The following is a 22,963-nucleotide window of genomic DNA, read 5'->3' as shown; positions in this document are numbered from 1 at the left end:
TCACATAAACCTATGGGCCGAGCGTCAGGACTGGTGTCTACCTGCTAACACACAGACCTGATAGAGGGAGGGCTCATGCATGCCATTAAGTATGCATCAGCTCAGCAACACAATGATACGTGAGAGAATGAGAGAGAGAGAGAAAGAGAGGGAATTAGAGAGAACAGATAGAGAGAGAGAGAGAATGAGAGAGAGAGAGAGAATGAGAGCGAGCGAGAGAGAGAGGGAAAGAGAGAGAGAGCAGAGAGAGAGAGAAGGAGAGAGATAGAGAATGAGAGAGAGAGAGAGAGAGAGAGAGAGAGAGAGAGAGAGAGAGAGAGAGAATGGTGGGAGACAGGGTTAGAGGTGGGAGGTAGCGGCAGAAATCCCATGAATTATTGAGATGAGGTTGTAATGTAGCAGTAGGTGGAGAAGATTGTGGAGTGCGCTCGCTGCCCTATGAAGTTGAGGTGGAGAGAAGGGAATAACACTATGCATATCTTCTATTCCAAGCCCACCATATCTCCAGTGTTTGTTTGCAGCCACGTCAAACAACGAAAAATCCCTCAGTATTGATCTTAAATCACATTTACTGCTACCAGAAGAGCTATATATGGGCCATTCTACAGAATTGGTTCAGAGTGGTAAACATCTTGAAAAAAATAAACTTTGTAGGTATATACATTGTATAATACCTAAAGTACACATTTCTAGTAATTGTGCAGTTAATTCTCATTTTGCATTTTTAGACAGTGTTGGAATATTTTTCCTCTCCCAAATTGCACTACGAGATTTTTTTTTTACAGGTAAATCAATGACATTTATAGTTTTAACAAAACAAATATAGGATTCATCTTATTCTGAATCAAATATGTCTTTGTAAAGGGCATAACATTTTAGTTGATTACTCAATATATTTTATTTTTGACAAAATGTCCAGTGTTTCGGTTGTGACTGCACATTTTCGGCTGTGACAGTAATGTTTTGGTAGTGACCACAACTTTTTGTTTACACCTCACTGAAGAGCCATTGAATAGTTGGGGTCTTGAGGAGACATGCACACACTTTGATTTTCTACCTCACTGAAATATAAAATCCAACAATTTAGACTGTTTTTAGACTGACAAAACTTTTTTTTACAGACAGCAGGATGATTTTTCACTAGAAGTGCAAGGAAGCCCTGCAAAATGTCTCAACTGTTTTTTTGTCTTTTCAACATCCTATGTTTTGCTGTCTTGCTCCTCCATTCTCTCCTAACATGTCTTTGTTCCCTGACAAATAATTCACCATGATACATTTCAACTTTCCTTCTTCCTTGTGTTTCTTACTTCTTTTTCTTTTCTTTATTAAGTATATATAAGGTGCTTTTCAACTGCAGGAAGTTGTAGGACTTTCAAGTGCTCAGTACTTTTTGTCTTTTGTTTTTCCACTTTGGTGCAGGAACCACCCGACCTAGAAGTTGACGTAATCATTTTGCACTTCGATCACATGATCAATTCCGAGCACGACAAAACAAGGGCACATTTATCCAGTAGCCTCACCATTAAGACCATTAAACCAGAGAATTTCTAGATATAATTACACCCATGGTTGAGTAGACAGTTGAATTTTATTCTAATGTTGCTAACACTCGATTAAATGGCTTCACAGCAGCTGTTACTATTAGATAAATAAAGATTCAAACACTACTGTTAACTAATATCAGCCTATATTTCAGCTGATGTTTTCCTTGGTCACCTTGACAACGCTTTAATTTCTTTTGCTGTACTCACCACGTAACCTCTGGTAAAAAAATATGCTTTTTAAAAATGGCGTTTCTTATTCTTTCACTCACGTCAAGTGTATACGTCATTCATCACTGCTAGCCCCACTCGACAGTTTCAGAGCCGCACAGAAGAATTCCAGACTAGGTACAAATTTCTCCCCAAAAAACAGTCAAAATGCACACAAAGGTTTGGGCCGCTCAACGTATACAGCCAAAGAGGACACATGTAACTCTTCAGCTGATTACCCTTCAATGGTTTCCTGTTGTTGCAAAAATGTGATTGAAATCTCTGACCATAGTCACAGGATCCACAGGATCAGCACCTCCAGATACATTTTTTACTTATGATGAATGGTTATTTTTACCTTCTCTCTCTCTCTCAATCTCAAACTTTTTTTTCATTTGTGGGTCCTCGATGGTGGAATCGGATACTTATTTCTGTTCATTCTGTTCATTCGGTTGGGACAGTCTCAGATCATTTTGATCCTACCTCAAAGATGCTAGTCATCACATGGTTAACTAACACAGTTCTGAACAGAGAAACACACATGACAACAAAATATTCTGAAATTAAAGCTTGCTTAAGCGGAAAATAGCTTTGGTAGTGACGTTCCTTCAAAAACATCTACTTCGAAATGATGGGATCTATCTACTCATCATGCAGCTATGAGAGAGACCGCAGCTGTACTTCCTGATCAAAAATGCAGGGGTGTGGCTAAAATGAGTCTCAGCTTATGGTCTAACACTTTTCAGTAATGACATTGAAGTGTTTTTTTTTTAATTTAAAAATGAAATGTGTAATGAATGTTTTCTTTTGACATCTTTATGAAAACAACAACGAAAGAAATATTATTTTCATCAGAAATCTAGGGGTTAGGGTTCCCAATTGAAAGTACCCTAAGTATCCTAATGCTATCTAGAACAATACTTAGGATTTAAATAACAGAAGGATCTTGATAAACATCTAAGATCTAAAAGCTTTTTCAATACATTTTTTTGTTGAGGGACAGCAGTTTGCACCAATTCTCTAGAATGGCCCATATACACCTCAATGAAGAAAAGAAAGGAGAGGGAAATGCTTCAGGACAAAAGACATCCACAATAAACCCCCTGCTTGAAAATATCCTGAACTTATCAAAATGTCAAAAGACATTTTTGAGACCAGAGCATATCAATATGAAAGATGACAGCCACGATCCTCTAGTGAAACCTAGGCGAGACGCCATTCTTTTGAAGACAAGCACATCACCCCCAACCCCCCCCGCCCCCTCCCCCCCCACACACACACACACCTCCCAACGCTCTCTTGCGCAATATCAATATCCCATGGCAACGAGTCCCTTTGTTTTGAGATTTGGAAATGAGATTCTGAAAGCCCTTCACAGGCTCTTGTGAGAGGCCCTATTTGGGCCCTATCAGGAAATCTTTTTGAGAGCGATGATCCTCAAGGATCCTCTTACCTTTCCCCTTTGCCATAGCACAAGGCATATCATTATCTCCGTAACCAGGTGAGGAACAACAAATGTCATTCAAATAGAAAAGCAGGCCTTACTTCAATGTAATTGCAGAAAGAGCAGAGAACTTATTCAGCATTCATCTGTTTCTAACTGACTACAGTTGCCCACAACAAGAATCCTAGGATTTATGCTAACAGAACTATAACGCAGCAGAAACACCATGTTTGTGTAAAAGCATTAAACTTCAAAGGAACCTAGAGGCCAAATCCACAAAAGGGTAAGCTTATGGTGATCAAGGAACAGCAACAAGAACACAAATATTCTAAAAGGTTCTAGAGGCCCCAGTTGGACTCCATTTTAAACAGTAGGGCAGAGGCAGCCTCATGCACACTGTATTTGTCACGCATTCTAATATGATGCTACAGCCCTGCAGAGAACTATTACTGAGTAGTAAAACAGACTTCAAAACAATTTTAAATCCACAAGTTCTCTAAGGAGAAAAGAGAGGGACTAAATTAAAGAGCGAAACCCTGGTCTTTAGACCCAGTGAAATGAGAGGAAAGCAAAACAAACCGAAAGTGAATGATACAACAACCGTTAAAAAAGGAGAAACATACCAAAGAAGACCTCACACCCGAGACTGAGGGGCTTTAGTGAGAAATGAAAAAAGGAATGAATTAAAGTTTTGTTTAGGGCACCTCTGTGAGAATACAGAGGAAAACATACTTTTGAAAAAGCCAGTCTCTATCCACACATCACCACACACACACAAGATCCAAAAAACCCTGAAAAGTTTTGCTATGGTATGACTGCTCCATCTGTTAGTGCTACCTCATGGTCACGCCTGACAAACAGAAACCTGGCAGGAACTGATTCGGACCTGGCCCACGTCCAACAGATATCTGACACTAAGGCACGCAACAGCAACAACGCCTAACACTTACCTAACCAACACTAACACACGACAACACCAACACCTAACATCTATCTAACCAACATTAACACACGCGACAACATCAAAACCTAACATGTATCTAACCAGCGCTAACATCTAACTAACACTATGGCACACAAAAACACTGACACCTAACATCTGACAAACAACAAACACTAAGGCACATAACATTGTCACACACCACCATCTATTGCCTCCATAAAACCCAAAATGCACATGTACACAAACAATTATTGCAACACATTTAAGACCACACAAAAGGAGCCTTTACATATGCACAAAGAACCCCTTCCCACACACAGACACACTAACACACACACATGCATGCAAGCACGCCTGACGTGCGCGCGTGCACACACACACAAAAACACACACACACACACACACACACACACACACACACACACACACACACACAAAAACACACACACACACGCACGCACGCACGCACGCACGCACGCACGCACGCACGCACGCACACACACACACACAGTCTGGCTATGCCGCCCCACCCGAGGGCCAGGGGAATGGATGCAGTGAGTTGGGTGACACCTACCAGACACGCCGCCATATGTGGTGCGCTTGCCACGGCCGATGCCAGGCCAGGGAGAGCCGTCTGCCTTCAGTCCCATCAGGCCCGAGACGGTGTTGGTGGCAGTGACGCCATCTGCACCACCTGCACACATGGCCACGACACATTAGCCCAAGCAGGAGGGGTGGAGGGAGAGAGGGAGGGAGGGATGGATGAGGGAAAGAGAGAGAGAGAGGGAGAGAGAGATGGGCAAATCTAGACACGGCTGAAAAACAAAAAAAAAGCCTCAGACACGCTCTCCAGAGCAGACAGCAGGCCAAGTGCTGGGAGAGGTGGTGGCGGCGGCAGACGCTGCCCCCCGGCCTCGCTGCCAAGCGATTCAGCCACGGCTGTTTGTCGAGGTGCTTACAGATCGCTCTTTGTGGCCAGGAGGAGAGTGGATTTTGAATGGGGGTTGTGCCATTTTTTTTTTGGGGACAGCCAAAATTGTTTCTAGCACGGCGCCAGAGTGATAAAAACCAGTTCAAGGATAATTAAAACTATCAGCTCACATCACAGTCAGGGCGAATGGGAAACACACTATAGGGCATGTGGCGATCACTGGACTGCTCATGCGTGAATGTTAGATCCCAGTTCAAGTGTTTTCCCATTCAGATTTGAGTCCCCCACTCAGTGAGGGAAAGAGAGACAAAGAGGATGGGGGGGGGGGAGAGGAGGAGGAGGAGGAGGGGGAGGAGAGTGTTCGGCTACCTTCCTGAGCAGCGCTGGCGATGTCCACGATGTTGGTGACGTTGGGGGTCAGCTTGGCGAAGAAGGGGATCTTGACAGCTTGCCGGACCCAGCGGCAGATGTTGCGCACCAGCTCGGGATCCTGTTCAAATGAGGCCGGGGGAAACAAACGAGCGGAGGACATCAGCATCATCAACATCAACAACACAAAACAATAACAACAACTAAAATAGCACATGTCAAAGAACTAGACTGATTCATGTGCACTGTGGACTAATGAGGTTGGATATGCATGATGTGTAAACTGCAAACAGAATAGGGAGGATGTCGACCCGGCCTGTCTGTATGGAGAGCCCTGCCGTTCGCTCGCTCGCTCCCTCTCTCTTCACCCTCCCTCCTTAAAGCTGATCTTTCCCCTCCTCTCCTCTCATCTCGTCTCCTCTCCTCCCTCCCCTCCTCTGCCAAAGGTATCGCCAAAGAGTAAACTCCAGCTCCGGGAGGATTCATGCTTTATTAGGCTCTTTGCCGCCTGTCAGTTTGCACCCATTTAAGTGGGCAGACTGGGCTTTGTGCGTCAGCGCTAGACTCCAGGCACTCACTCAAATGCACACGCACACACACACACACACACACACACACACACACTCACACTCACACACTCACAGATGCTCCGTGGCTAGGAAGATCAGACTACAGTGTGATCCCCCAAAGTCTCAGAGCAAGCAGATATTTGATACCTGAATACGCTGACACTGCAATGCAAATCTACTACACAACACTTCACTCTCCTGTGGGCAAAAGTGCATTACCTTCTTGAATGGCAATTAACTAAATATCATCAAAATCAGTGTTGCCTAGTACAAGTGTAAAGCATTGAATAGGATAGGGATAGGGTATTATGCGCTCTGAGCTATCCAGCTATCAGTGTGGGTCGGGGACTGGTCCCACCAGGGAAGGGGGGGGAAAGGTAAGGATGAAAGCCTGCTTTCGGCTCACATCCGTGGTCTGCATGCAGTGGAGGAGAGCCAAGAGCCTACCAGGGAAGCTGGAAATGTATCTCTCTGGTTATCATGTTGCATTTTTGACACCCCACCTCAGCTCAGCTGGTGAAAGGCTTTGTAGCCTTACTGGACGCTTACTAAGGAAAGAGGGAGGGATCAAATGAGTCCCATCGGCTTCAACAGATCTAAGCCGCAGCTGAATTTGGAATGCAAGATCCAGTCGGCTGTTTGTATATAAGGCTTTTGCATTTGCATCTTCTGGCTCATACTGTAGGTCCTCCAGTGGTTTCCCAGAATTAACTTTTTCTTTACCCTAAATCTCCCACTCGCTCCTTCCTCTTGCACATGGAGGCCCATTGTGAATACAACCAATACGAAATGCACAAATATTGACAAACCACGATACCCAATATCTCACTCTCTATCTCTCTCTTTCTTTTTCCCCTCCTCATCTTTACCGCTCTCCCGCACTTCATCTCTCCTTTCTTTCACAGGAAATGGGCTTCTGTTTTGACATATCCAATAACTGTTGCCATATATCCCCCTGAGCGATGGTTTTTACTCTCCTGTATAAAGAAGTGCGATTTACAAGCTCTGTGTGCAAAACACTGCAATGAGGTCAGCTCTGCTCGCAGGGTAAAGGTTGCCATTTTTTCCCTTCCAAAACCATTAACCAAAATTGATTTGTAAGAATCGAGAGGGGAAATCACATTTTTTTTCTTCCCTCCTTTTTTTTTTTTGTTCTTCGCCCTCAGGGGTCAGGCTGGTCAATTCTGCTCCAGGACCCCTCTTAAAAAAAAAGAAAAGAAAAGAAAAAAAGAAATCCCTGTGAAATGAATATCATGACCATTTCAACGAGACATTTCAATGTGCAGTATCTTCAGGCATGCATTTTGTCTTAGCCGCAATGTGGGTGTATTTGAGCCGAAGAATATGCCAAATCAAATGCATTTTGAAGGAGGTGGGGGAAAGATGGGATAAGGGAGAGCGAGAGACACAGATAGAAAGAGAGCGAGAGAGTTAGAGAGAGAGAGAGAGAGAGAGAGAGAGAGAGAGAGAGAGAGAGAGAGAAGGAAAGGTTACTCCAAAGGAGATGATAAAATTCATTCCTGGCTTTTTTTGGAAAAGATATTGGGTTTATGCACTCGTGTCTCCAGCAAGTGCCATCCGCCGCAATTTGCCTTGATTTATTCAAGACTTAAACAGGGTATAAACAAGACTGGCGAGAGAGAGAGCCAGGGGTTTAGTCGGACCAGCCTGTGCGGCTGCTGGAGCGCTACCTGCAATATCTCAGGCTCCAGGGGGGTGCCTCATATAGCTGCTGACTTCCTGTAGAAGATTTATTAGTTGATACGGCCGATCCAGAATTTTGGATGACAAAACTCACCTCCAGTGAATATATGGGGCACTAGCAGTAGGTAAGAAAAGAGGGTTAAAGCCATTAAAACCAGTATCCGATTTGAGCTACGTGTGTTATCATTATCATCATCATCAAAAACAAAATTGCTACTGGATTGGAGAAGAAGGCCTAGACTGACTAAGCCATTGATTGGTCTTCCAGAGCTTGCTTCTCCTTCACAGCAGGTGGTGTGGCCTATTTCCCCAGATCTGTGATAGCCTTTCAAGGGGTTGCTACCGAAACGTCCTTTGCTGTGGGAAGATCAGAGAGAGGTCCTCTGATAAACTGACTCTATGACCCCCTGGCACAAAGAATCAGAAATCTGTTTGTCCATTGTTAGGATTCAGAGTGTTTTCTGCCGTACAGGCCTGTGGACGAGAAGCCATGTTGAAGATGGAGGGATCATGTCTGCAGGCTGGTTTGATAACACTTCCACAAGGTTCCTTCAGGGACTGACGGAAGTCACTCGACAGTGTTACCGAGCAGCCTTTCCCAGGGCAGTCTGCTTCCTGAACATACAAAAAACGTAACCCCTCCAGGGAGGAGATAGATGGGAAGGGGAGTAAAGAGATGAAGATGGAGCCGCAGAGGAGGCAGAGCAAGCACCACCGCCCCCCCACCACCACCAACCCCACCCCCCAGAGGATCATGGGAAATCACATTAGGGGAGGCTGGCACGGTGGCGCGGGGATGTCAGGTCGTGGCCTGCAGCCAGAAACAGATGCTGCTCGCTGCGAACTCTGCTCTGGCGCAGGGGTAAGAGCCCCCCTGCGAGACTCGCCCGTGACAGCCCATTACTGGCCAGATGGGAGCCAGCCGCCGATCCCCCACAAACAGCCCTCTTGCCAGTCCTTCAAGCACCATCTCCCTTACCCCGGGCCTACCACCCCAACCCCTGACCCCTCCGCGGGGTGCACTGGTCTGGGCAAGACATCCAGCCAGGGTTCCCTTAGAGTCTGCGCAGCGGAGCTCCGGCAAGTCACGGCACCAGAACACAAAACACCTGTGCAAATGGCCTGGGCTCATCTGCTGGATCAGTGACCTCTGGCATTAGTGGAGCTACCGCTGGGATGCAAAACTGGGCAGGCCAGCCAGGAAGACTGGGCTGGAGAAGGCAACTCTCCTCCCTGGGCAGCCTAACTGATGGTGGGAATTGGCTAATAGCTGGGATATGGTTTTAATAACCATCGCATGCGGTTTTAACAACCATGACAGAAGCAGATAGCTGGGTGAGTGTGGCACATTAGAGCAGCACCCGCTCTCTGTCTAGCCAGGAGAGAAAATATACACCCATATAATATTTATATGTTGCGCAGTACACAAAAAAAGCAGACCCATGGATTATGAACTTTGATTAATAATTGAGGGTAAATTTAGTGCATGGGCTTTGGAGTTATGCCAGTACCCATAGCTGTGATCAAACAGGTTAGAGGCAGATGGCTGACATTATATTAAGAATATACAGTAGGTGGCAGAGAGACTTGGGGATATGTGTGTGTATGTCTGTGTGTGTGCGTGTATGTCTGTGTGTGTGTGTGTGTGTATGTCTGTGTGTGTGTGTGTGTGTGTGTGTGTGTGTGTGTGTGTTTGTGTGTGTGTGTCTGTGTGTATGTATGTCTGTCTGTGTGTGTGTGTGAGAGAGAGCGAGTGAGAAAGAGAGAGAGAGAGGAAAACCTCTTTTTTACCCTTCCCCTTCCCCTTCTCTCTCTCTCTCTCGTCATTCTTGTTTTCTTTTTCCCCAGAGTCCTGTCACTGGAGGGCAGTGGGCACACAGTGCTGGATTAGTTTCAGCACAGCAGCATCACTGGTGGCGGTGGTGGTGGCGGTGGTGGTGGTGCGGGAGGTTGACTAAGCTACATCGGAGATGGGGTTTGGCCCACCCCCGGACCCCGCTCCCTCCCTCCCTCCCCCACAATCCCCACTGCCCTCCATCAACCAAATCACCCTCCAGCAAGGGGCAGGAGAGGTGAGGCCCATCGAGACGGACAGCCGGAGGGTGGTGCCGAGGCGCGGATGGCAGGAGGAGGAGTAGGGAGGTGGGTGTGGAGGTTTTTGCTACACCTGAAATTTTAATTTTACAGCACAAGGTCAGGGGAGGTTGCGGGCCTCGTTAAGAGAAGGCAACTCTCGCAGGAGGGATGATGGAAGTGGCTTGTCACTGGGAACCTGTTTGCTGCTCTGAAAATAGCTCTGGGAGAAGGCTTCGGTTTTAATTTGAGAATCAGAAGAAAGGTATTGAAGGGGGGGAGCCAGTGAGCGAGCGGGAGAGGGAGGGAGGAAGGGAGAGAGAAGAGAGAGAGATCCCAGTGGATGCTGAGTCAAAGCTGAATAAGAGCGATGAAAAGCGGGCCTCTTTGGGCCCGGGAGAGTTTTTTAACTGTCATAACCACTGAGCCGTCCTCCGCGCCGCTGCCGCTTCCAGCTTAGGGCTGCCACCGCCGCTGTGCCACCATTGCTGCAGCACCGACGTGCCAGGACAACTACTGTGCCGCTCCGCAGTCGCACCGTGCAATCACCGCAACTGTACCCTAACAGCCGCTGTTAATGTGTCATCGTAGCCGCTGTATAACCACAGCGACTGAACTATCAAACGCATTGTTACCATAGCAGCAACTGTCACAAACACTGTGTTTACATAGGCGCCATCCCATAATACCCGCCGCCACAGTGTTGTTGTTATTACACAGCGTATTCAACGGAATGCTGTCGCAGCCACAGTGCCCTAACGACAACTATGCAACCGCAGCGAATCTGCAACTGTATCACAGCAACCGCTGTAACATTGAAGGCAACGTGTCAGTGACTGTTTCATGGGACACTGTGATCCAACACACACTGTGTAATCTGAGCTACTGCACCATGGTAACCACACTGCATTCTTTTTACAGCCTCTGTCATTGATCTTACACTAAACAGGGCAATCAAATCATTACAAATGTTTACATTTTCTAAATCAGGGGGGGGGGGGGACTAAACAAAGGAACCTCTAATTTCAACATGAGTTAAATGTTAAACAGCTTTGAGCAGAGGGGATAGGCTGAGAGAGAGAGAGAGAAAGAGAGAGAAAGAGAGAGAGACACCGAGAGAGAGGGAGGACAAAAAAGGGAAAAAGCGAGCGGCGCTCTACTGTTTCAAAAGAGAAGAAAAGTGCGCCCAGACTGAGTGGGTGAAATTGCATATTAATACCCCATTAAAATCAAATTCTCCCCTTCTCTTTCCACGCAGGCTGAAATAATGTTTTTTTTCTCAGGCGTGGAGAGGAGGTGCCAAACGGTGTGATTAAATGATATTGCCTCTCTTTAGTTCACACGGAGGTTACCTGCCTACGGGCTCCGTGCCTTTGATTAGCTTTTTTTTCTTACAGCGGCAAAATCTAAAGCAGAAAGGGATATAACTCTGCAGATTTACAGTCACCGCAGGAGAAAATAGCTTTGTCTTCCTGTTTTGATGTGGAAAAATGCTTTTTTCCCCTCCCCTCTCCCCTCTTGTATTATAATACAGTCAGGCTGTTAAGATGGAGAGGCAGGGTTCCCTTTGCATCCATCCATGTCTGCTTGTGCCCAGAAGGCATGTTAATATGTTGCATGCTGTGTCTCTGTCCGGTAATGGCCACCATCACTTACCCTACCTCTGCAGTTTTACAATTACACCATGAACCAGGCCTAGACCCTAGCACAGTTCAGCCACTGTGGATATATCAACTGGGTTATGCACAATATATCCCTCTCTCTCTTTCGCAATACATACACACTCACACATACACACAAATACAATAACTTCACGCACACACCTTCACACCTGTCCATGTGTACAGACACATAAACACACACCAACAGGAGATATGCTTTCTGTATCTCTCCCTATGACAGGCAGTGATAATGCATTGGAGATCAATGTGCAATGGGATATTGATCTAAAAAACATGTGAGCTTGAAATCTCTGGCAAGTGAGACATGTCGCAGCCGCCTTGCCGCCTGACACATCTTCCCGTGACCAGTTTTTACCACCACTGCCACTCGAGGCGGCTAGCGCTGGCTTGAAAAGGCCATAAACACCATAAACCTCTCCTCCTCCAACCGCTCCTCTCCATCCTCTTCCCCAGCAGAGAGCCACTTGGAGCATAATGACTTTGTTGTTTCCACAAACCTGAGATGACTGGACAACAGAAAGACTAGATTGGGGGTGGGGTGGGGTGTGGTGGGGATTTCTGGTGCCATTTACCTCAGCACTTATGGTCACAAGACAAGCCTAGTTTTTTTCCGCTTAAGTGAAGACGCTGCAATCTCAATTTTATTTCCACGACTGCCGTTGAAAAAAAAAAAAAAAAAGAAATAAACCAAACCAAAAAAGAAATTGCGATTTTCAAAAGCCGGGTCAAAACAGCTTCCAATCCAGACACACTTGTGAGTCATTCCGCAGATGTAAACACACACAGCTGAGAGCTGGAAATTGCGCTGGTTTAATCAGAGGTGAATAAAGCCACATGACCGGCGTAATTGGTGTTAAAATTAGCATTCAGACCTCCGAACAGTGTAGAGCTATCCTCGTCTTTATCTGATACGCTCCAGGAGCGACAATACTACTACTCCTAATCCTCTACGGGAGCCGTACAAATGCTACATTAAACTCAGAGAATGTAGCATCTCGTACGAAAGAAAATTGTTTTCAAACCGCAAAGGGAATTATTTATGGATTATTAAATTCTGTTCATGCTTGGATTGGACGTGGTGTTATGGAAAAGGATGCATTATTAAGATGCTTGCGGAGGGGAAAAAAAAACGGGGGGAAAAAAATCAATGCTCCATTGGAGTGTAGGCCCATTTTGTGTGTGTTTGCAGTAGTCAAGCCTTGCAGTGGAATGTCATTTCTGTGCCAACCATACACAGAAAAAAACACTTTGTTTTTACCTCGCAAAAGCAACACTTGTGTGAAACTCCAGATCACTGGTCACTTCAGGACTCAGGTGACACAAATCACCAGATCCTTCCTTTTCTTCCTCCACCTCTTTAGGGTTAAATGTGTAAGCGATAAGGGTCTTTCAAAGATACACTTTGAACATAAAAACTTCTGTGGATATGTTGTGGAAGGGCTTTGTACTTCCATTACACATTAACAGAACATGGATAGTACCTTGTGAGGAGCAGTAATGTATATAGGCCACCTCTGTACATTCACTATCTGTGACACACCGTAAGGTTATGACATTAGTTAGCGATACACAATTGTGACATATTGAGATATAAGACTGAATAATATCCAGGTGTTATTCCCTAGGCATTGACATCAGTCCCTTACTTTGAGGCACAAACACTGTAACCTGTTACAGACTGTGATGGCGCAGAACATTGTGATGTACACGCCTGTGACAGGTCTGTAAAGCTGTGGAATATTGAGCTCTTTTCAGACCAAAATGATTTTTGAGCGAGATGAGTAACTGCTCTTGGGCAATTCCACCTGGGCACAGTTTGTAACAAACCAATTCCAAACAGTGCCCAGCAGTTTCCTGAGTATGGTTAGACGCCGGCACGCCGGCAAAATCATTTGGGTGACTGGGTTAATGACGAAGGTGTTCAGTGATTTTCTCCTTCAGTGTTTTTCTTTGGTACACTTCAGTTCTCAGCTTGTGAGATAATGCGAAACTGCCAATGAGGAAAATAAACAAACAAACAAAACTAAAAAAGACTTTCTGATAAATTCATACACGTCAGTCAACCGAATGGGCAGGGACAATAACTGCCTTACATTTATCCCATTCAGAAGATACACTGCTGACTCAATGCTTCTGCTTATTATGTAGTTTTCCTTTAGTGCCTCCATGTCCTGATTTAACACAGTAGGAGCTTATGGAGGAAAGCTTTATCATAAGCGTGCCATACCATACCATACCATACCATACCATAGTGTAGGTAATGATTCAGCCATTCAGCCTGATGGGGAAAATATGGCTATGTAGCTATTAAGAGTCCTTTATCTGCCACAGCATTGGGTAATAAAGCAATTTATGAACTACCATGTGCCACCAACTGTTCCGTACTCTACACATAGGTGCAACTGGATCTTATATTCTAGCTATGGTAATATTTGAAGCAGAGAGGTTGCTCTGAGATGTACAGACATGATATGGTATAAATAGCAAGCACAGACTGTATTGACATTGTGGTGTGTGTGTCGGAGCGGTGTGGTGTGGTGTGGTGTGGTGTGTAGTACATCCGAGCTGCAAAATGATGCATACTGTCAGTAGCTTCCGTATTGTGCAGGCTGTGTATAAGGTATATGTATTACACATGCATTGCTTGTATAGGCAGTGTGTATGCACAGTCTGTATAATACATGCATTGGGCCAGTGCTGACTAATAATTTGTATGCGTGTATGGTGTTCTTCACTTGTATGTATGCATGTTGTGTTGCCTGTACAAGCTTCATGCATGCGTGTCGCGATGCATGTCTGACCTGTATGTATGCATGTTGCTCTGCATGCATAAGTTATACTCATGTATGTATGTGTATGCAAGGTGTGTTACATGTCTGAGCGCTGTCTGCTATCTATGCACGCTGTGTTGTGCGCGTGAGGTTTATGCATGCATGCTGCGTGGCATGATTCGACCCCCAGCGGAGGTTCTTTTGGCTACAGTGCGCCAGTCTGGCCTCTCTCACCTGTCCGCAGGCGAGGCCCATGCCCCGCTCGCCCATCCCGTGAGGGCATGAGAGATTCAGCTCCAGGGCATCGGCTCCCGAGGCCTGGTAGAGGGCAGGGGGGAGGGAGGAAGAGAGACGGGGAGAATGACAGGGTTTGAAATAAAAAGACAGAAAATTATTTCAATGTATTCATCCCAAATGAACCCCCACCCCAACACATGCACATACACACACACACACACACACACACACACACACACACACACACACACACACACATATCTATCCACATAAATGCGACAAGGGGAAGGTTTTGAGGATGGTGCAGGATTTCAATCAAAGCTGTGGCAATGGATTCTATTTAGATATGGCTTTTACGACTCAACAACTCCAATGTTCGCATGCAACACCCTCCAAAACTATTACTGCCACAACTTCTAATATGAAAAGAATAATGAAAGAATAATAAAGCAAATCCGTTTGTGATTGAAGACGCAGGGGGAAGCCACACACAGAGAAAGGGGGAGGGAGGGAGAGAGAGAGAGGGAGGGAGTGGAGGGAAAGATGAGAAAACAAAATGAAAAAGAAAAAAGGGCAAAAAAATAAAAACAATGACTGAAACATCAGTGCTCCAAAATAGATCAGACAAAAACGATGACTGTTTCCACATGGATGCACTGGCGACGCCGCCGTATATAGACTGGCAGAGTGTGGGGCGTCGCTCGCCGAGCCATTCGAGCCGGAAAAGGCGTTTGACAGGCAATTACATATCCGTGGGGGCTTTAAAGCACATCACAAGGGGGATTTAAACAATTACAAAAAAGCTCCACCAACCTGCCAGAGCGACTCCCCGACGCAGATTTATGATTCCAGCTCAAACTGACAGCCATTAGAAAGAGAAAAGAATAATAAGCATTTTAGCCCCACAAAAGTGCAGGGGAGCAAGAGGCAAGATGAAGCCATTTATCATCGTCAGCTTTGGGATGTGTGGAGGGGGTGGTGTAGGGTGGGGTGGTGTGGGGTGGTGTGGGGTGGAGGGGGGGCGGCCCTGTGTCAGAGTTGGATTAGGAGCCAGATTTCACGCTCAATTAGGGGGGCAAACGCAGGTACAGAAATGGACACAATGCATTGGCATCCCAAAGCCAATTATCAATAATGTTTAATTTCATCCTCTTTCCCTAAGCCCTTTATGGAGAGAGAGAGGGAGGAGGGAAGAGAGAGGAGGAGGAGGAAAGGGGGATGAATAAAGGGATGATGGGGAGGGGTGGAGGGGGGGGGATACTGGGTTTTCTTTTTTTCCTTTTCTTTCAATTCACTCTTTTTTTTTGTGTCTGTCTCTCTCTTTCTTCCCCCTCATCACCACAAAGGGCCTTGCAGACAAAGAATTAGGCACTATCACTGCAGATCAGAATAAGCAGCTTTGTGGTGCTCGGGGAAGGAAGGGGGGGGGGGGGGGGGCAGAGGGAGAGAAAGCGAGAGACAGTGAAAAAAGAAACAAATCCGATGGGGAAAATGAGTAGCAACACAGGCAGTTTGTCAGACATGCATCTTCTGAGCTTGAGCAAAAGAAGGAACCCCCACTTCCTCAACACACACACACACACACACACACACACACACACACACTCACACAGCGCCCTTCTCCTCTGTCCACTCCATCACTGCATGCGAAGAAAGCGAGGGAGAGAGAGGCGGGGAGATGAAGAGAAAAACAGAGCGGGAGAGAGAGAGAGAGAGAGAGAGAGAGAGAGAGAGAGAGAGAGAGAAACAGACACAGAGACTGAGGGAACCAGAGGCTTACCGTCACAGCTGTAAACCTTTCCATCCTAATCCCTGGCAAGCAGACACACATGGATGTAAACACAAACCGTAGCCCCCGCGCACAGGCTCAGGAGTGCCCAGCCCACAGCCAGTGAGACCACCCCCCCCCCCCTCCCCCACACACACACACACACACACACACACACACACACACACACACACACACACACACACACACACACACACCGTGCCTGGCCACATGAATTGTAAATGAGCAATTCATAAAGTGAAGCACGAGCATGAAAAATAAGGCCCTGATACTAGCGTAAATATTAATGCGCGTTGCTCCTAAACATTATTATTGCCGCACGAGGAAAAGAAAATAGGACAGATGTGAACGGAACATATTTGCTCTCCCCTATCTCCCTCAGTCTTTCCTTCTTTCCTTCCTTCTCTTTTCTTTTCTCTTTCTCTGTCCACTGTCAGGGCTGAGGCTCAGGGTTGTGTGTTTGTGTGTGTGTGTGTGTGTGTGTGTGTGTGTGTGTGTGTGTGTGTGTGTGTGTGTGTGTGTGTGTGTGTGTGTGTGTGTGTGACACGTTCCACCAAAGGACCGCAGGGCCTGCTGCAGGTACATATCACAACTGACACCGCCTTTGGCATGGATTATCAACTCCCCACTTTGATAAAGAAAACACAACCCATCCCTGTCACACACTTCTGGAGCATCAAGGTTGGTTTGGATCTTAGTGGGGGGGGTTGGGATGAGTTGGGGGGGCGTTAGCAGGACCCTATCAGTAAGAAGCGGAGAATAAGAGAGAGAGAGAGAGGTAGTGAATGTGCAAGGGAGAGGGGGGGGGGGGACAGGCGCTCAACAGAGGGACAGACGGCAGGAGACGGACAGATGGATCGGAGGAGGCGAGCATAGCTGTGTGGCTGCTAAAACAGCGTAATCTGAGAGCAAGGCGAGCAGGCCTGTGAGTGTGTGTGTGTGTGTGTGTGTGTGTGTGTGTGTGCGTGTGCGGGTATGTGTGTGTGTGTGTGTGTGTGTGTGTGAGCACCGAGCGATAAGAGCAGAGGAGAGCATCAAGAGAGCACAGGAGGGCTGGATGGACAGAACACCACAGAGAGAACGAGAGGGAGGGAGAGAGAGACATAGAGAGAGATTCACAACACTGAGAAACACATCTTCTACTAAGAGACATTGAAATAAAAGAAACTAACATCGAGCATAGATTATGCATTTCCAGTAAATGGATGTCGATAATATAATGGATGAGGGGTCACATAGTGTTACACATTTAGAATGAACAAATAGCACAAAAAGCTAACACAAAAAGCTTACTCACAGAGATTACAAATAATTGAAACAGTTTGGTTCGGTCATTTTTCTCTCAGCTACAAGGCGTCCATGGTTTTTTCAGTGGGAAGCATGTTCACAAGCAAACCAGGGTGACGTCTTTTTGTGCATCTGCTGTGATGGTGGCTTTTAAGTGTTTCAAGCATTCAACTCCATTCCAACATCTCCCTCTTCTGATGGATTTTAATCAAATTAAATATGAATAGTTCATGGAGTGACTTTGACATCTATGAATGATAGCCTCTGACGCACAGTTATGATTCTACGAGGCAGGGATTTGGTAGGAAAAAGAGAAAAGTAGCGGGATTTTAAAAGTCTATCATTTGAATGGCAAGCTATACATACACACGTATATATACAGTATATATATTTATATATATATATATATATATATATATATATATTTCCGACTGACATTCGCAAGGGGTGGTTAAAGGAGAGAAAAAAAGAATATGAAAACTTTTAAGTTGTATCCTTAGGCAAGGAACAGTGTTAAGTGTTCCCTTGCAGATTTCAAAGTGGAAATGAATGGTTGATTCTGCTTGAAAATGGAGTTGCCGTGGCAACCAACCCTTTTATTTTATACTTCCCGGAACAGGTAACGTGTTCGAGTGCACCCGAGGTAGACAGGTCACTCGCCGCTCGGAGGACGGAGGGGCTAGGAGGGGGACTGGGTGGTGTGGGGGTGGGGGAGTTTGTGGTGTCCTTCAGCCGCGTGATCCGGGAGCGGTCAGGTACCGGTCAGTAGCTCTGCCGGACTGACCTCCCGTTTCTCCTCTACCAACCCAAGCCGAGGAAGCAGTTGGCAAACGCAAATGAAACATTCACCGTGGCAGTCAAAGCTATAATTCACAAAAATGTCCAAGAAATGCTCAAAATAGGTTATTTTCTATATTACTGGTACAACTACGCACTGAAGGAGGGCTTTAGGCTACATCTGTGGTGTTGTACCATAGCCATAGCGCTGACATACGCACAGCACTCAGCTTGAGCTTCCATCAGTATCATGAGTAATACGAATATAAAGTGTGACTAAAGTGACCGTGTTGATCTTTGGGATGAGCGCAGAGATCCATGAAAACACTCTCATTAGCAACCTTCTGTTATTATCCAGTGTTCCCTGAGCTAACATTTGATGTTAACAACACTAACATCACGCAGAAGCATTCACAGGGTATTGTGGAGTCCAAAGAGAGAGAGAGAGAGTGAGAGAGAGAGTGGCGGACTCCAGGCGTCTGTCTGTTTTTGAGGATGGGTTTGGATGGATGAGGCGATTGTGGAGGGGGTGGAGGGGTGGGGGCGAGGGGTGGACCTGACAGGTTGGTTTTAATGAGGTGCGTGAAGAAGCGGAGCATCAATGATATCGATAGCAGAATTAACACATTGACACACAGGCCTGTTTACTTTCTGACATTTTTTCTGTGCTCAATTAAGCGGCTGAGATATGCAAGTCAACTATGATTAATTTGCGGGTCACCAAACTGCCTCGTTTTATTCTGTGCGAAAAGTATCTGGTCTGCTGCTGGAAAGGGGAAAAAAATAAACAAGTGTAAACCTCGCACGTATGGTGGTGTGTTGCTTGACAAAGTAAATACATGGGAGATGCCAATTTTAGAGTTTGGCTGTTATTGGAGCTGATTTTGACCGACACCAGCAGAGAAAACAGGAGCAGAGGGGCTTCCAGCTCCCAGATGGAAAGCCTGAAGATCGGTGCAAACTGACAAGCGAAGCCACAAATACATGCACACACAAATGCATGAATGCCCACACACAGACAGACACATGCCTAAAAAAACAGACAAGCATATACAAAAACACACACACACACAATCATATACATATACATACACACACACACACACACACACACACACACAGACACACACATGCATGAGTAATGCACAGGAGCACACACTCTCTAACACACACATACATAGACAAACTATACACACACACACACACACATACCACTCCATTTTCTCCCCTCTATCATTTAGTTTTCTCCTAGTCAGCATCTCACTCCCACAATGCCCCCCCCCCCCCCCCCCCACTCTCGTCCAGCCACTTTGCAGCCCCCCCACCAGTCAGCCGTGATAAACGTTTAACTAAAACACCGCTCACTCCAAATCCAGGATTGCTTCCCGGTCATTCAATATTTGGGGTGTATAAACGCTAGCAGCGAACATGGCCTGGCCTCAACCCCCTGCCCCCCCCTCCCCCTCCCCCTCCCCTTCCCCCACCCCTCTCCTGTGCAGATGAGGTCAAATACTGTTGTGTCATCATTGTTGCAATAAAGGAAGCCAAGCATTAAGGGATGCCACTGGTGCCGAACGGAGCCGCGCTCTGGAGCGGAGCCCGGGGACAATAGTGGGGCCTGTGTTTGTGAGGACATTAGCACAATAAAGCTTACCTCTGCCATCTGAGCTAGCTCCATCCAATCGTCCTTATTGTAGCTGCACATTATACTGGATATGATAATCTGCGGAAAAAAGGGAGAGAAGAGGGAAAGAAAGAGAGAGAGAGAAAGAGAGCGAAAGAGGGAAATGAGAGAGTGAGAGAGAAGCAGAGAAAGAGTATGTAGGTTTGTGTGTGTGTGTGTGTGTGTGTGAGAGAGAGAGAGTAAGTGAGAGAGAGAGAGAAAGAGAGACAGCAAGGTAGAGAGAAAGAAAGAGAGAGAGAGAGAGAGAGAGAGAGTGAAGAGGAGAATATGAGATTACACTGGTAACAATGACTGATACACTGTGCATTACCTTGTGGCCTTCAAACGCAAGGTCCATCTTAAGCGTGCACAAACATTTCAGCGCCAAGGTCTTGTTTCAGCACATTATAAAATGGATCTGAAAGCCATTATCTTGTCTTTTCAAACACAGAAAAAGAAAGAAAGAAAATGGTAAGAAAAAAAAAGAAAAAAACAGCTCCCTTGTCCTTCCCTTCCTTTTCAAAGTCACAAAATCAATATTTATAATTTACAAGATCAGGACAAATCCACTGCCGGCATGCCAGCGTTATTAAAACAATAAAAACATCAGAGAGCGGGTATTAGCTAAGAGCCTTGGTGGCAGTGCTGGATTAGGAGCTGCCATTTTCATTTTTTCTCCCCCAGACACACAATAAGCCCGCCATAAAACAGGTTAGGGAGGAGCAGCCTCTTATTACTGCCTCCTCGTTTTAAGTAATCGGGAAAATAAAAGACGGAACTCTGATATATACGGACAAGCCGTGCGTTATGTCCCCCCGAAGTCCAATTCGCAGAGGGCTGAGCTCCACGAATGCAGACAGACGCCCAGGTAGGTGAGGTATGGATCTGAACCCTATGCTTTCACGACTCCATTCCTCATTGTCGTTCTCTTTTTGTGGTAACCATATTACCTGGATCATCACCATTTCTTTTTTTCTGTCTCCCCATTTAATTCCAGTGTTAAATCTGTTGAAATGTGTCCATTATTTCTTTGTTTCAGGCTCGCTTTGACAACAGGATTATAGGTGGGACATGATTTCTCAGTTGCACTTGTGAGGGGGGAGAGGCTGAGCTGCGCTCCAAGCACTCCTTCCCCTGTCACACAGGCTGGGGGCAAGGCATGGAAACTGAATTTTAAAGGGGGATATTAAACTCGTGTGGCTGGGAGAAAGCCACCTTCCTCTCCCATGGATGTGAGTCTTCACACTATTAGGCCTCCCTCAAAAGCCTGAGGAGGTTAGGACCACCGTAAAGGTGAAGGGATGGGTACATTTTTAGAGCACAAATAAAGGCAAGCGCTCCTGATCTTCCCGACATTTACCGTTGAGATTCACCAAACCACACTGACATATAAGTGACATTTGATGTGGGCTATTCTTGAAATACTTTGCCATACTGCGGTAATTGCCACTATCTGACCACCTCACATAAACTACATCATGAAAAAAAGCTTATAAAAAAGCCCACTTATATCTATATAATCTATAGATGCTGGCATACACTTGCAGACTGCAGTCTTTGATGATGTGTTTAATTGAACTTGCAGAAGAGCTGGTGGATGTAGTCTATTTTGATCTCCACCCCCATCCTGTGACCTTTCTCTATTTCTCCATAGATTACACAGAGGAGGCTTCTACTGAAAAGCAAGCGGGAGACTTGCTACCCCCCAAGCAGAACCCAGTATATTAAACACAATCCGGGCATCAAGCCTCTTTCCGCAGTGACTGAGTTAACCGGCGCGAACCCCGCAGAGTCTCTCCGAGTGGCAGGGATTACCTCGTTATCGGCTCAATAACGCCTCCGAGCCACTGGAAGCCATGACTCCCCTGCACCATCCAACGAAACTCTCCCCCAACTATCCCATCCGCCTGCAACCACCCTCACCCCCACCATCCCCAACCAACACCTCCATCCCAAACCTCAAGCACTATAACAACGCTTCTCCACGGAGATCAGTCACCTGGAAATCTCTGTCACTCTCATGAAAATACAAGATTTTTTTCTTTTAGATTGTCTTTTTTTCTTTTCTATCTTCTCTCTCTCTCTCCCCCCCTCTCTCACTGCAAAGACATAATCTCTGCACCACTGTCTTCATTGGTAGCGGGCGGGCGTGCTTGCAGAGAAGCAGCCGTTCCTCCGTGAGCAACGTAATTGGGGAGAGGAGAGAAATTGCACCGTTGGAGGCTACAATCAAGGAGGGGGAAAAAGAGGAAGGGTATGCATCAGAGATCCTTGACCTGCCAACGTCCACAGTGAAATGCTGTTAGTATTGGACGTTGCAAGGAGTGTTAAGATTATTTTTTTCTCCTTTCCCACCTCAGAGCGAATTGTATAAGTCCCAGGCGCGGCTGTGTTAAAGAGTGTTAGGACTGTGAGCGTCGAGAGCCTGAGCCCCAGCACTAGGGGCATGGTGACCCCGCTACTCCCCTTCTGTTGACACAGGCAATCACATGGATCTCCTGCCCCTCTGGCGCCGGCAGCCACCTTAACCCTTCTCACATCAGCCAAACGCCAGCTTGCACTAAAGCAACGATGCACAGTAACATTGTAGGAGCACGTGCTGACAGCTGTTGACAATGACATGACACACACATGCACTCACAGGTGCACACAGACACATACACATACACACACACACACACACTTTTTTTAAATTGGTCAGAGGTGCATACCCACATTGTCTTCGCAGCCAAGTGATTTCACAAAGCTCTTTGTAATCCGGTGGAATATCTGAGATCTGCTAATTCAGACAGGCAGATCTTCAGTTCAATCAGTAGTGAGGAAAAGGATGCTATTACACGAGCGACTCGCTCACTGATCTCAGACCCGACAGGCACCTCAGGGGATTTCATCATTACACATACACACACACGCACACGCACACGCACGCACGCACGCACGCACGCACGCACGCACGCACGCACGCACGCACGC

General features: G+C 46.2%; 1 protein-coding gene across 3 annotated transcripts in view; it reads right to left on the bottom strand.

The window, feature by feature from the left end:
• Nucleotides 1-22,963, bottom strand: part of dpyda.1 (dihydropyrimidine dehydrogenase a, tandem duplicate 1) — a 149,662-nt gene that overhangs the window by 27,384 nt on the left and 99,315 nt on the right. For all 3 annotated transcript variants that reach the window (XM_031583900.1, XM_031583901.1, XM_012815221.2), the window contains exons 15-18: nucleotides 19,982-20,050; nucleotides 14,472-14,555; nucleotides 5,439-5,559; nucleotides 4,713-4,832 (exon numbers count right to left, since the gene is read on the bottom strand). In XM_031583900.1, the coding sequence (XP_031439760.1) occupies nucleotides 4,713-4,832; nucleotides 5,439-5,559; nucleotides 14,472-14,555; nucleotides 19,982-20,050 (394 nt within the window). The remainder of the gene's footprint in view (nucleotides 1-4,712; nucleotides 4,833-5,438; nucleotides 5,560-14,471; nucleotides 14,556-19,981; nucleotides 20,051-22,963) is intronic.

The sequence above is a fragment of the Clupea harengus genome, chromosome 17, assembly GCF_900700415.2.
Source record: "Clupea harengus chromosome 17, Ch_v2.0.2, whole genome shotgun sequence".
In the NCBI taxonomy this organism is placed as follows: domain Eukaryota; kingdom Metazoa; phylum Chordata; class Actinopteri; order Clupeiformes; family Clupeidae; genus Clupea; species Clupea harengus.
The sequence above is the reverse complement of the archived record's forward strand: the minus strand, read 5'-3'. Positions and strand labels throughout refer to the sequence as shown.